Source organism: Apis mellifera, linkage group LG11 (genome assembly GCF_003254395.2).
Source record: "Apis mellifera strain DH4 linkage group LG11, Amel_HAv3.1, whole genome shotgun sequence".
Taxonomy (NCBI): domain Eukaryota; kingdom Metazoa; phylum Arthropoda; class Insecta; order Hymenoptera; family Apidae; genus Apis; species Apis mellifera.
This window is the reverse complement of record NC_037648.1, coordinates 6,240,255-6,255,884: the sequence shown is the minus strand read 5'-3', so window position 1 is coordinate 6,255,884 and position 15,630 is coordinate 6,240,255. Positions and strand designations below refer to the sequence as shown.

At 19.9% G+C, this 15,630-nt stretch overlaps 1 protein-coding gene across 11 annotated transcripts in view; it reads left to right on the top strand.

Annotated features, from left to right (window-relative positions):
• Positions 1-15,630, top strand: part of LOC551883 (voltage-dependent T-type calcium channel subunit alpha-1G) — a 198,429-nt gene that overhangs the window by 130,875 nt on the left and 51,924 nt on the right. For 9 of the 11 annotated variants that reach the window (XM_026443546.1, XM_026443548.1, XM_026443547.1 and 6 more), the window contains 2 exon segments: positions 33-184; positions 1,628-1,831. In XM_026443546.1, coding sequence (XP_026299331.1) covers positions 33-184; positions 1,628-1,831 — 356 coding nt within the window. 11 annotated transcript variants of the gene reach the window in all.

Here is a 15,630-nt window from a genome sequence, read left to right as displayed (position 1 = left end):
TGGTATTTTTTTTTCTGTTTATCGGTCGACAGCCAGAGCAATTAACTATAGTAGTTGAGGTAAGCAATATTGTATTTTCGGCCGTCTTTGCTGTGGAAATGTTGCTCAAGATAATCGCGGAAGGTCCATTTGGATACATAAGTAATGGATTCAACGTTTTTGATGGAGTTGTTGTAGTGCTCAGGTATGTAAAAAATTATTATTTTTATAACATCTATGATGATTACGAATAATGAAAAATGAATTAATTTTTATAATAAAAATTAAATAATTTTATAAAAAATGAATTAGTTTTATATTTTTATAATTAATATTATTTTCGATTATGATATTTCTATAATTTAAATTAAAGTAAATAAAATTTTAAAGATTGAAAGTCAGTTTCAAGATTTTCATATTTTCCATATTTTAATAAAATCATATTAATAATACAATTGATTTAAATAAAATAATTGCAATATTAGCTTGAAAAAATAAAAGAAGAACAATAAGAATACAATAAAAAAATATCTTTAACAAAACATCTAATTAAAAAATAAAAATTAATTAATATTATTTTTTACGTATTTTTTTGTCTTTTCTGTCTTTTTTTATAAATTTTTTATTTATTATTATTATTTTTTTGTGAATATCAGAAATGATTTCAAATGTTCAATATAAAAGCTATTCGTATTGATATGAATCTCATACTTTATAAAAAATTCCTTTAAAGCAGTGTTTTCCAATTTTGAATTACAATTTATAAAATTCAAATAATATGTTTTTATCTTCTCCTGTAAAGTATATTTATAAAATTTAAAAAATATGATTATTGGTATAATCTTGTCTTTATTAGGAAAAAAATTGTTTTAATATTTATATAATCTATATACCAAAATATATTATGAATATTTTATTCCATAATTTTAATATAATAATATCATAATATTAATAAAATTTAATTTTAATATAACATATTATTAACATATTATTATATAATATAAAAATTGTATTATATTATATTCTATGATATAATATAACAGTATGATAATATTATTATATTATATTATATATATAACAATATTATCATATTGTTATATTATATTAAAATTAAGGTATATTATATTAATTAATAAATTAATATTTTATTAATTATTAATAAATTAATAATTAATAAATTAAGGATATTTATATAATCTTGAAATCATTTCTCATAAATATCTATAGTTTCATAATAATAAATAATATTTGATAATATAGTTGAATTTCTGTTTAGATTTTAGAATCATTTTAATTGATAAGATTTTATTATTATATTAATTTAAAAAAATTTTTTTTATTTTTCTATAATTTTAAAAAATTTAATTTATTTTTTAAAGGAATTAATTAAATATTATTATCTAATTATGAATTTGAATTAAAAATATTCATATTTTTAATTATTGATTTATATTTAAAAAAAAATAATAATCTTAGATTTTTAGAGTTTTGAAATAACACGAATTTCGAGTTTTGCGAAACTAAAAAATTTCTGGGTTGTTAAATTAATTGGCAATTTGTCAGAAAAAATTTTTGCAATCGATAAGTTGGGAATTACTGCTCGAAAGAATTTCAAAGAGGAGGAAAAAATTTTCTGTTGAACATCTAGCGTGGTGGAGATTTGTCAAGCATTCGTTGAGGAGAGGGGTGGCAGTTCCGGGCTGAGTGTGTTGAGAACGTTCCGGTTACTCAGAATCCTGAAATTGGTGCGTTTTCTACCAAACCTTCGACGACAATTGTTCGTGATGCTGCGCACTATGGATAACGTTGCCGTATTCTTTTCCCTTTTAGTACTTTTCATCTTTATATTCAGGTAAGTTATTTCTTTTTATTTTTAGCCAACAAGTGCTCGAAAATTATATCGCGGTTCTCAAGCCACGTATTAATCGGCCCATAAAAATCGGAGATGCACGATTCAAGGATCGCGGTTCGCGCATCGTGGTTCCAAAGTATTAAATGTATATAAGCGCGTTTCATGTTCACGGACGCAGATTAACGTCGCGCGTTTAACTCCTGTTCAGATGATCATCTCATATCAGCATAACTGTTTGCATGACCGCCAAATTGAGAATCACTGGATTATCGATAGACTTATTACGGATTGTGGACAGACTATTTATCAAGAAAAAAGATTGTTAAATGTCAACGAGATCACGAATCAACATTCGAAAATTGTCACGCGATCGATAAAGTGTCAATCAGTAAAGTCGTATATGTTCGTATATGTTCATGAAATATGTGAGCCGTGTTTCATCCGTCTAAGTCTCGTTGACATTTATTGTATTTTGAGAACAGCTTCTTGTCCGCTTCCAAGCTTCCACAGGAGCTGGGGCTTGTATGTCATTGCTCTTCGATCATGAAGTGTATTAGGTGACTATGTCTTCCGTTTAATATTCCTTTGTCTTTTTTTCTTCTTTATGCGCTTTTTTATCTTTTCTCACGGCATATGAATTGCCGCGTAAATTGCATCTCACACACATATATATATATATATATAATAGATGACCGAATCGCAGCAGCAGTTGTCGTACATTTATTATTACCGATATTGTTGCGTTTGCGAGCGGCGTTTTCTAACGTTGTATTGATGGGTGTTTGTTGGCACGTCTAAAGAGGGTCGTCTTGTTAGTCCTTTCTCATGGCTTGAGGCATCGAACGTGTATATTATTACATTATATTTTTCTTTTTTCTTTTTTCTCTCTGTATTTTTTCTTTTTTTTTTTTTAAATTACAATTTTGATATTAGAGGACACCTGTTATACATATGAATATTTAAATGAATATATATATATATATATATATATCTTCATGTGTGCATGGTGCTTTTATTTAGCGACGAGTATGAGAGCTATATGTATATATATATATATATATATATATATATATATATATATATATATATATCTACTATTATCTATTAATTATTCGTGTATTCATACGTCTTTTTTCTTATTCTATTCTGCCCCGTTTCTCCCTTTTTTATGCTATGTTCTATTTTAAATGCCTAAAAAGTGCGTCTCGGTGTGGTCATCGATATTAGACAGCTTGCGAATGAATAATATTGTATTTTTTTCGATTATTTCATTATGCTCACGGCCTTTTGCTATATATCGCGATTTATAGTGTTTCAAAGTCATCCGATGATCGATTGATCGTTCAATTTGCCATAGGCTACGTGTCATTTTTTGGTCATCATTATGTACGATGCAGATGTGGATTTTTAACCCTCGCGGTTCAACGACTGGGTTTTTTTTTGATCTAGTTAATTCTAATGGTTAGAAATAATGTTATTCAATAAAGAATTAGATAAGTTTCATTTTAATTTTAAATTAATAATTTTATAACTCAATTTTAATTCAATATTCTGCAATGTATACTTTGAGGGTTAACCTATGGATTTTGTTTTAAGTATCGCATTAATACGAATATATATTTTTTTATTTAATTTTTTTCTCTCTTTTTTAATTTTTGAACTATCTGACGAAAAAAATATGCAAAAAGCATTAGCTGATAGCCATGCGATAGGTGTGAATTCGTTCCATTGTAATATACACTTTCAGCCAAAAACATGATTATTATTGCTATTTTTTTTATAGCAAATTGTGATTAATTATGTGTGCATTGTGGCATACTTATCTTAATTTATAAATTTATAAAAACTTGTCTTCAATTTATAAATTCTATATTTTTAGTTTTATATTTTATATATATATATCTATAATATGTATCTAAAATTTTATTTGAAATAATAAGGAAAAGTCGTAATTTGTTATTTCAATAATTTTACAATTTTTATTAGTTTAAAAATCATTTCTAAAAAGTAGCTTTATTTTATATAAAATCAAATATAGTGAAATTTTTATATATATAAAGTTCATGGATAATAACAAATATTACGTGTATTTTATGTAACTATAGTTATTAATTAGGTATTCTTATTGAAAAAACAATTTATAATAAAATATGACAAATTACAAATAATAATAGCGAAATAAAGAAATAAAAATAGTGAAATAATAATAATTATATAATAACAATATAATAATATCTTTTTTGATAATTTTCATTTCTGAATGAATTTTAGAATTTTCTTAGAATTTTTTATTTTTTTTTAAATTAAAGATAACTATCAATATAGAAACTATAAAAAATTTCACTTGGAATTACTTTTAAATAATTTTTTACTTCTATTAATGCACAATTTTATTTTAATTTAATATTAAATTAATCATTTTTCAAAAAATTAATAATAAGATATCAAATAATTTGAATTTTAATATTATTGTTTATTTTTTAAATACATTTTTAATAATACTTTTATTATTTTATTCATTATAATTTAATCAAAATTTGATTTAACAAATTCATTGATTGGAACATTATATAAAAAATTATATATATATATATATATATCTATATATATAATATGATATATTATTATATTATTATATAAGATGATATTATTTATATAATTATTTTTTCAACATTTTAAGCAATAATTTTCTATAAAATTTTATTAAGAAAATGTATTTTTATTTATAAGAAATAAACTTTTAAATATTTGTAATCATTAAATACATAAAATATGAATTTATAATAAAAAAAATAAAATGTAGAAGTATAACATTTTTTTCTATATTTAATGTTATATTGTATGTATTTACATAATAATATATTGAATTTAATAATTGTATTATTATTTAAAATTATTAAACTTTAAATTTGTTAATTTTATGTAAAACTAAAATAAATATTATTTCTAAATTTAATTAAAATATTCTTAAATTAAATTAAATGATTTTTCTATAAATTAAATTTTTTATACTTTTGGCTGATAGTGTATATCATTATCTAAAAATTTTCCAATAAAATTAATAAATAAAATCATAAAATAATTAATATTTTCTATACTTTTCAACTTAGATTTTAATTTTAGGTTTTAATAAAATCATATGCAATTAGATAATTGTAATCGTACATAATTATAATTGTAATAACAAAATAGAAATTTGCAGTAAATTTATTTTTTCATGAAAATTTTATATGTTTATTTTTTACAAAAAAAGAAAATAGTCACTATAATAATTTAAAGGAATGTTAGTATGTATTACTTAATGTGTTATAAAGTAGGACATGCGCACCGTCATCAGGCTTTTTAAACAATTATTCGTTAAGTGACTCGATTTATCTTATTTAATAAAGAGAAGTTTCTCTCTTCTTTTTTTTTCTCTCTCTTATTTAAATTTTTTTTCCACTTACTCATTCTCTATCCATCTCTTCGTTCCATCTCCTCCTCTATCTATATCCTTGATTCTTACTACTTTTCTTTTTTTTCTCTTCCCTTTTCTCTCTACCGTACTACACATATCTACCTACCTATCTATCTATATATTTACGGATAAGGAAGTACATTGCACGTTTCGTTGTGTTGTAGTATTCTCGGGATGAACCTGTTTGGTTGCAAATTCTGTGAAACGATGAAAGGCAGCTCTGACGTCGAGTGTGATAGGAAAAACTTTGACTCGTTACTCTGGGCTATTGTGACAGTGTTTCAGGTACCTACAAAGGATACTTTTCCACGTATCTCTCTCGAGGGCTTTTTTTCCTCTATAGTGTATATTATATATTATATATTATATTATATATATTTATATTCGTATACATATTAACGTTAAACACATGCATCCACATATGCTATAAATTATTTTATATATATGTATATATGTATATATACATATATGTCCCATATACAATATATATAAATACGTATGATACACATACACACACACACGCACACGCGCGCGCGCGCGCACACACACACACACACACGCACACACACACACACACATATTACATTTGTCATTGAAATGACGAAACCTTCTCAACCGCAGACCATGTGTCATCTACTACGATTTATGATTTCGCGAGGCCTTAAGGTAATGTATGAGAGATACATACACGAACAGAAATGAATAATATTCTTATGGCATGCAGCCGTATCGAGGTAGGAGGAGGCCACGGATCATTCGAACGACCAGATGATGATGATGAAGATGATGATGATGATGATGATAATAATGTTTCTTCGCTTTTTCTTACTCATCTAATACGTAATCGCTGCTTAGCGAGAGTAAAATGCGTTTTAAAATGCGCGCCCAAATATTTGCCATCACGTCGAGCTAGCCCTCGGATATAATGCTTTCGCTACTTTCGATTCTTTTGTGTATGTTGCTTCCGCTCATAAAGTTTCTTTACGCGGTTTCTATTTGTACTTTACGCGAATTGAACTAATTTCGATAATTTTCATATGTATATGATCTTAAAACATTGAATGAAAGGAATGAAAGAAAAAAAGGAAGAATAATATTAGTATTAATTTTTTCTTCATATTATCATATTAATATGTATATGTATATAAGATATGTTAAATAAGTTTAAGATATGTTAAATAAAATACTTGAAAAATATAATATAATACTCATGAAAAAATATTTTAATATAAAAATTATTTGATCTAAAAAAAAGAGGATATCATATTGTGGAAATAATTTTTTTTTGAATAATGAAGAAGATTTTAAGATTTTAATTTTATTTTTTTAATGAAATTATATAATTTTGAATGCATTAATCGATTTATGAGTATTTGTTATAAAATACAAAATATTATAAAAAAAATAAAAAATATTAAGGATTAAATTAAAATATTAAAAATAATTTTTACAAATTTCGATTAGAAAATATGTTCTAAATCAATGATTTTTATATAAGCAGATTAATATTTATGCTTAAATAAATCAAATGCATTCAAAATTATATAATTCTATTTTTAAAAAATGAAATTTTTCTTATCAATCGATTTACAAAAAAATTTTTTGCATATTTATGATGTCTTCTTCTTATTAGAACACTTTTCTAATAACATTAATTATTCATAAGATATTCGATTATATTAAACGATTAATGATTAATAATTAAATGAAACTTGCATATTATTAACAAAATGCATAATTTTTTGTTTGTTATTTTAAGGAATAAAATATAACATTTTTGATGTTTGATCCAATTATAATTTTAAAAATATTTGTTGTGTTGAAGTTTACAAGTGTCGAAAGTTAAATATTTTAGTAAATTATTTTGTTTTTGTGTATATTATTTATATAAAGAAATTTAAATGAAATTAGATGATAATTATATAGAAATTTCTATTAAATAAATCAGTAATTTAAAATGATGATATTACGAATATTTTTGTGCAAAAATTGATAATAAAAGTTAAAATTACTTAGAAAAAAAAAATTTTAAAAATGAATGAAAAAAAATGATTCAAATAAAAGAAATTATAATATATATATATATATATATATATATATATATATATATATATATATATATATGAAATAGAAGAAAAAATAAAATATATATGCTAGATATAGAATATTACGAAGTTATAATATTTAATTGAAAATTGATTTGCTTTTTCTATCCTACATATTTTTCTATAATGGAAATAAATATATAATAAATATATAATAAGTACATAATAAATATAATAAATTTTATAAAGAAAATATAATATATAATTTTTGATAATATATAATCAATTGATTAAAATAATTTCAAAATATATAAATAAAAAATTTTCGAAATTTTTTGAATTTAAAATATAAATTATGAATTTATAATGAATCTAATTTAAATTTTTATATTAGATTTTAATAAGAATATATTTTCTTCTTCTAAATCCATGTTTCATAACTTCAATGATAGTTTTACTCAAATTTAATATGTATAATAATAATATGTATATAATATAATATGTATATTATTGCAACTTATAGCAGAAAATAATTACAAATAGTTAAAATGTTTTAATAAATGTGAAATTTCATTATCAGATAATAACAATCTCGATTATTAAAAAGAAAACAAATTCGCGTATGAAACATTTAGAAACCGTTTAAGAAACATGCTGATAGCGAATGAATGAAAGATCTTACATCACATCTTACAAATACAAATATATTTTCTTCTTTCTTTCGCAAAATAAGATCCGAACGAAATCACCACAATTGCTTTTGATCAAATTTATTTTCGTTCCGATAATTCACGATGCCTTTGACCGAATAATTTTCTCTCGATCAAGTAAATATCTGTGATATAAGCTCTTTGCTCGTAAGAAATAACGTTGAGTCGTCGCATCTTGTGTACAAACAGCAATTTGTATCGAGGAAATGCTTCGCATTTGTTTATATTGACTGTTCTTATTGTGGTCGTCGTAAGTTGCATAAATTCTCACTTATAATAGCTTGCTGTCATGATTTTTCCCTACAATTTCTTCTCTGACATGAAATGAAGTGATAAGCGACTGATATTTCTATATTTTCTTTTTAGCATTCTAGGTAGAAGGTTGAAGAATTTTCTCCGTAAATAACCGGAGATATTGTTTTGAATTGTCGCATCAACATAGATGGAAAATACCAATCATTTTTTTTCTATTTTTCTTTCTTTCTTTCTTTCTTTTTTCGTATCAGCGTTTTTTCAAGCTTTGATCGCTTTTATTTCGATTGATCGTACGCTCGTGTCGTGCATGTTAATTATTATCGTTCACATTCTATATACGCTTTGCATGCTGATATGTTTCTCTAAAGTAATCGTGTTATTGTTGCTGCTTCTCATCGCTATTAGCCCTGACAGTGTTTCAATACGCACACATTTCCTTACAATATCTACATTCGATCATAGGACATTCCGTTACACTGTAAAAAACGGCAATCTGAATTATAAATATGATACAATACATATATTTGGCCGATTGACGCAGGGATCTCTAACTTTTGTGATGGTATTTTTCACCGGTGAATTTTGAAATTCGTATTTTTATTCCAATAAAATATAATAAAATATAATAAATATAATAAAATTAAAGAATTGAAGTATTCATTGAGGTAAAAAATATTTGATTTAAAATTTATTTTTTGAGTAGTTTAATTTCTATAACTTAATTTTAATAGATTGAATTAATATTGAATTAATAACATTAGATAAAATTTATAAGATTACAATTTGAAATCGATTTGTCTTGAAATAAAATATAATTTGTTATTTGTATGAGTTGATTTGTCTTGAAATAAAATATAATTTATTATTTGTATGAGTTATATGAACGATTATAATAATTTAGATTAGATTTCAGAATTTAAATGAATTTATGTTAAAACATAATTTCATATTTTCGTGCTATTCAATACTGAATTCATATCTATTAATCATAAATAATAACAAGTTTAATTAGAGATTTTATATATTATATATTTATATATTTATATATTAGATTTATATATGAGATTTATATATTATATATTTAAATATTATGATTTAAAATCAATGTCTTGCAATAAAGTATAGTTTTATATTATAAGTAATTTAATTATGAACTTAGTATTGTTAGACATTATTATTAGAAATTAAAAAATTTTTTATGTAGATTATGATTTAACTAAAATATTTTAAAATTATATACATATATTTCTATATCAAATATTCAAATATATCATATTCTATATCATTATTGTAAATATATAATATATCATAATATATCATAATATATTTTTTAATATAAATTATTTATAATATTAGAAAATGAACTATATTTTGCATAACATATTAAATATTCACACATCTCAACATTTTGTATAAAAAAAAAAAAGAATTAAACTATATATATACGTTGAAATACTATTAGTTTCAGAAATATTTTATATTTAATTTTGTAAAATATATTGTATGAAAGACAAGAAAGACATAAAAAGAATTTTGTGTTTCTTGTCTTTTATATCATAAGATTTACAAAATTAATATTAAAAATTTAATATAAAAATATAAAAATAAAATAAAATTAAAATTAAAATATTTCTTAAATTAATACTTTTTCGATGTAAATAAATTAATAATTTTTTTATAAAGAATCAACATGCATAAAAAAAAATGATTCCATTTAAAAAAATAAAAGTAACTTCAAAATTGAAACTTTTAATTATTGTTTTAATTAAAACTTACTAGTTATAAAAAAAAAACTATCATATAGTCCTGTTTATATTTTTTTTGTTCATAAAATTTCAATAATTTTTGTTCATAAAATTTTATTTATAAAATTTTGATTTTATTATATGTACATTTTATTATGGTAATTGAAATATATTATTTATTTTTTTATAAATATATTACATTATATTTATTGACAAATAAATAAAATATAAAGACGAATAAATCAAACTGATTAAATCTTCTAATAAGAAGACAATGTATTAAATATCTATATAAACTTTATTTTGTAGAAAATATATTGACTTTAGAATTTATGAAATATTTTTTATCCATTTTGATGAATTTTAAAATTCTTGAATTCTTTGTAATAAAATAATTTAATAATATGAAAAGTTAAGAAATTCAAAAATTTAGAAAATTATAAAATTTTATATACGTATAAATTAAATAAATTAATTTAATTTATTCATAACAAAGAATTTTTTTGTCTCTAATGCATTTTTAAAAAAATTAAATTATTGCTTATTATATTTTTATTTTTTATAGTATTTTTTTAAAACTAATCATAAAATTAATTTTCAAAGAAATTACGCTTTCCAAACTATTCTTATTCTATTTTTAAAAAAATTAAATTTTTTTACTTCGTTATTTATTGTTTATTTAATATGAAGATTCATGGTTTTGATAAATATCTATTATAATTATGATAATAAATTTCATAATTTTATAATTATCATTTAAACTTCATTAAGATTTAATAACTATGATTATGATAAATAATATATGAAGTGTAATTTATTTAAAAATTTATATTATTTATATCATTTTTTTATATTGATAATGATATGATTAAAAAAAACGTATATAAAATAAAATATATAAAATAAATATTTAAAAAACTTTTATTCTTAAAAAATAATTTTTTTTAATTTAAATTTAATTAAATTAAATATATTAGATTAATTAATTTGTTATATAATCTTTGAATCTAATTTTTAAAAATCTCATAATATGTGTAAAAAAATTATCATTATCATTGTCATTGTCATTGTCATTATTATCATCATTGTCATTATCATTATTAATCTCTATCTTTATCTTGTTTATATCTTTATTACATTAACTGTATAATGTAAATATATGAAAATAATATAGATAAATAAATTATTATATGATATGAAGTTTATTTATGCAATTAAGACAAAATTGATTTTTTTCTTATATTGTGTTATTATCAATATTAAGAAATGATATATTTCTTAATATATTTTCTATTAAAACGCGTTTTTGAGGATAAACATATTAAAATGATTATTTATAGATCTGTTTATTTCAATTCGTCGTTTATGATTACAATTTCATATTATAAAAAATTATTAACAACTTACTTGAAATTATTAATTATACTTGACGAGAAGATTAATTTACTTAAAAAATTATTTTTTTAATGGGTCATGTTATATATCATTATTTATTTTTGTTATAATTCTTATTTTTAATAAATTTATTTTTGTTATGATTATTTTTTTTATTTTCGTTGTAATTAGGTATTTCTATTACAAATATTCTTTTTATAATTATTTTTTTACGATTATATCTAATATTTCTGTTACATTCATATTGTTCATGAATATTCACAACAATTATTATTATAATTTCTGCGATATTGCAAATTTACATAAATATCCGCATGTATATATATGTATATCGTCATGTGTACATATTCTCATATTTTGTTATATATCTCACTGTTATCAAATAGTTTATTTGCAGTAATTATTAATTCTAGATTTCCATATCAAATCAAAAATTATAATTATAATTATAATATTATTAATTTTATTTTCATGGAAACAAATAGAATTAGAGAGTTATATCCAAACTTCATTTGTCAGTAAAATGTGTGACATCCATTCTACCATATGGCTCTGTTTAAAGAAAAATATAGAAGTGATGGAAAAGGTAGAAAAAAAGAGGAAAGCACTATTACATCTTCTGATTTTTTTCTGAATTTTTCTATAATGATTATATATAAAGACCAATAAACCTATGTATATAATAAAAGATTTCATTCATTCCATAAATGGAACGATTGTCTTTTGATAATAAAAATATATAGAGTTATAAATCTTAAAAAAAAATTTAAAAATATAAATTTTAAATCTATCGTTTTCCGGATATTTAATCTTTAATTATTTCTGTTTTATGAATCGATTCTTTTGTTGTGAAAAATAATGTAACAATTGGAAATGTATTTTTCTTTATACAGTAATATTCAATCAATCATCAAAACGTTTGAACATTTTAAAATCTAAATTAAAACGAATATTAACCAGTTATAAGAACTAAATATGTACGTCTTCAGATTTTTTGTTTTTAAAATATTTAATTTTCTATAGCAGTATGTAATATTTTTATGATCTTCATATAGTTAACTATAACTTTTAATCATAAATATATAGTTGACATTAAAACTTAATAATCTAATAAAAAAAAAAGTTTATATAAGTAAATTTTAGTACAAATTTTTAATATTATTATATATAACATAATATTTATTATATTATTTTATTTATTATATATATATATAAATTACAAAATAAAATGTGAAATTATATGTAGTATTATATAATAAATGTATATAATATTTATAACATTTTATATATACATTTTTTACAAAATATTTAATTATTACAAAATATGTAAAAATATAATATGTAAAAATATAAATATAAATGTGAAAAATTTAATAAACTTATTAAATGTTAAATGTTTAAAATCTATTACACATAATGCAATTAATAATTTATTATTATTACAAAAAGTTAGAAAAATAATTATTTTATATATATTTTATAATTATTGAGAACATATAAGAAAATAAATATTTTCTAAGTAATAATTTCATTCCAGTTATAAAAGGATTAAAAGGGCATTAAGGGTTATTGATTTATATGAAATAGATTTAAAATGATGTATATATTATATTTTTTATTTTTATTATTGTCTACAATTATGTAAAATAATTTATTTATTTTAAAATTTTATATTTTTATTAAATAATTTGAATTATATTTTTATATTTTCTAAATTTGACTTTTCATGAAAAATATTTTATAAATTTCGAAATGATTTTATTTTAAAATTATAAAAATAGGAATATTTAAATATTATAAATTTTAATAATTTTAGTTGTATCATAAAGAATTTTGAAATAAAAGATTTGATAAAAAGATAAAATATTTGTAAATAATATGTATCTATATTTATACTCCACGTTCCTTTTTTTTTTTATTAAAGTTCATATTTCCATTTGAAAGAATATTTTTGAATGTAAACTATTATTAATTTAGAACAAAGTTTTCTTTTTTAAATATTCAAAAGGAAAACTTTTTGTTTGTTTTGCAATTAGTTTTTTTAAAAATAGAAATAGAAAGTGGAAATGGAAATCTATTAAAATCCTATTTAACAAATGCTTTTTAATTGATCTATACTATATCTACAATTAAAAATATTATAATTAAATTGTTTCTTATTTTTATCTTAAATATAAATATAAATTGATTTTTATAAATTATTTCAAATTCTATTATTCAATTATTCCTTACATGTGATTGTTCATTTTGTAATATTCAAATTTCTGAAATATTTCTTGAAATATTAGCATTTATTATTAAAGATGGTTGAATTTATTATTCAAGCTAGTATTTAACCAGATAATTAGAGAGATGATATATCTTTCTTTATTCTATCTATTAGAAATTTAAGTATATACTCACAATTGTGCTGTAATAGTTTTTCTCGACTGTTTCCGTTACAGCTAGAGGGTTAAACCTTCTTTGCTTGTATACTTTGTGTACAAATGCGAATATGTAACATTTCTCTATGAAAAAAATATATAATACGCAGATGAATTTTATCTTTTTGTCCAATATATTACAATATATTTTTTGCCATGTAATATAATATAATATAATAAAATAATATAATATATTGTTTTTGGATAAATAATAACAAAAATATATCATGATTAATTTTGGAATATAATATACTAATAATAAATTAAAAAAATTAACAATAATAAAAATAGTAATAATAAATTTTTTGAAAAAATAATTTATATTTTTTTTTATATCGGTAATTCCTTTTATGTTTAGAATGTGAGTAAATCATTATAAATTATTATAACGGTATAATATGCAATGCTATCTTAGTAATTCCTTTTATGTTTAGAATGTGAGTAAATCATTGTAAATTATTATAATATGCAATGCTATCTTCATTTACAATAAAATTATTATTATTATACTATTATTATTATTATTATTATACTACATTCGTTGAAATCATAAATTATAAATTTTTCTAATATTAAATTTTTCTAATAATTCTAATTTCTCATAATTTTTCTATTATTTGAAATTAATACCAAAAATTAGTTTTCAGGTAAGCTAATTTAATGAATTAGTCCGTATATTTTTCTTCAGTGGAATGTATATATCTACAAAATATATCAAAGAATATTGAACAAGTATTTTTCATGATTAACATATTATAAAAAAATGTCATTTAAATGTTTATTTAATTGGAAATTTTACATAATATTAAATTGATGCATATCAAATTTTTTTTTTAAATAATATCAACTATGTAATTAGTTCATAAAAATCATTGAAGTTGCATTCAATTTTATTTCTATAGATTTTTAATTTTTAAAAAAATTGGTATTTGTTAAAAAATTATTTAGAAAATTATAATTATGTTTTCGTATATAATAATTGTTACAATTATTACAAATTATAATTATTAAAGTTTAATTATTAAAATTTTATGTTATTTAAAAATGTTATTTAAAATTTTATGTTACTTAAAAAAATTATTTTTTATTTTTATTGCATTTTGTATTCCATTAATTCAATATACATGTATTTGTTTTAATTGTATTTATTTTAAAATGTATTTATTTTAAAATGTAAGAAGTAATAGTAAATAAATAAATATTATAAATAATCTGGAACAATTATTCTATTCTATATATTTTATATGTTTATTTTTATCAATTTTTTTAATATTTTTAACTTATTGTCTTAAATATCTTTAATCGTCTTAAAAATATTTATTAATAGAAATTTTAAATATTCAATATAAATAATAAATATAAGTTTTTATTAAAACTAATGATATATTTTAAAGATGGATCATTTTATTTATTTCTCATTCTCTATCTATTTCTCTTAATTTTAATGATTAACTTTTATTTCTCTTGTTTATTGCTTAACTCATACGGAATCCATTTGTCTATTTTCTTTAGCTTCTCCATTTGAATTAAATACACAAATAATAGCTTGCTCTCTTTTGAAATATTATTTATCTTGTTCATGGATTAGTTTCAATAATATTTCTTAAAACATTATTATTGATGGTATATTCCAATTTTTTTTTCAATTCATGTAATGAAAAATCATTTAACTTAAATATTAAATTATCGTTGAAAGTTTTTAACAAAAATTTTATTTAAATTTTAAATTTATTAATATTTATGCTATACACATTAATATTATTAAATTT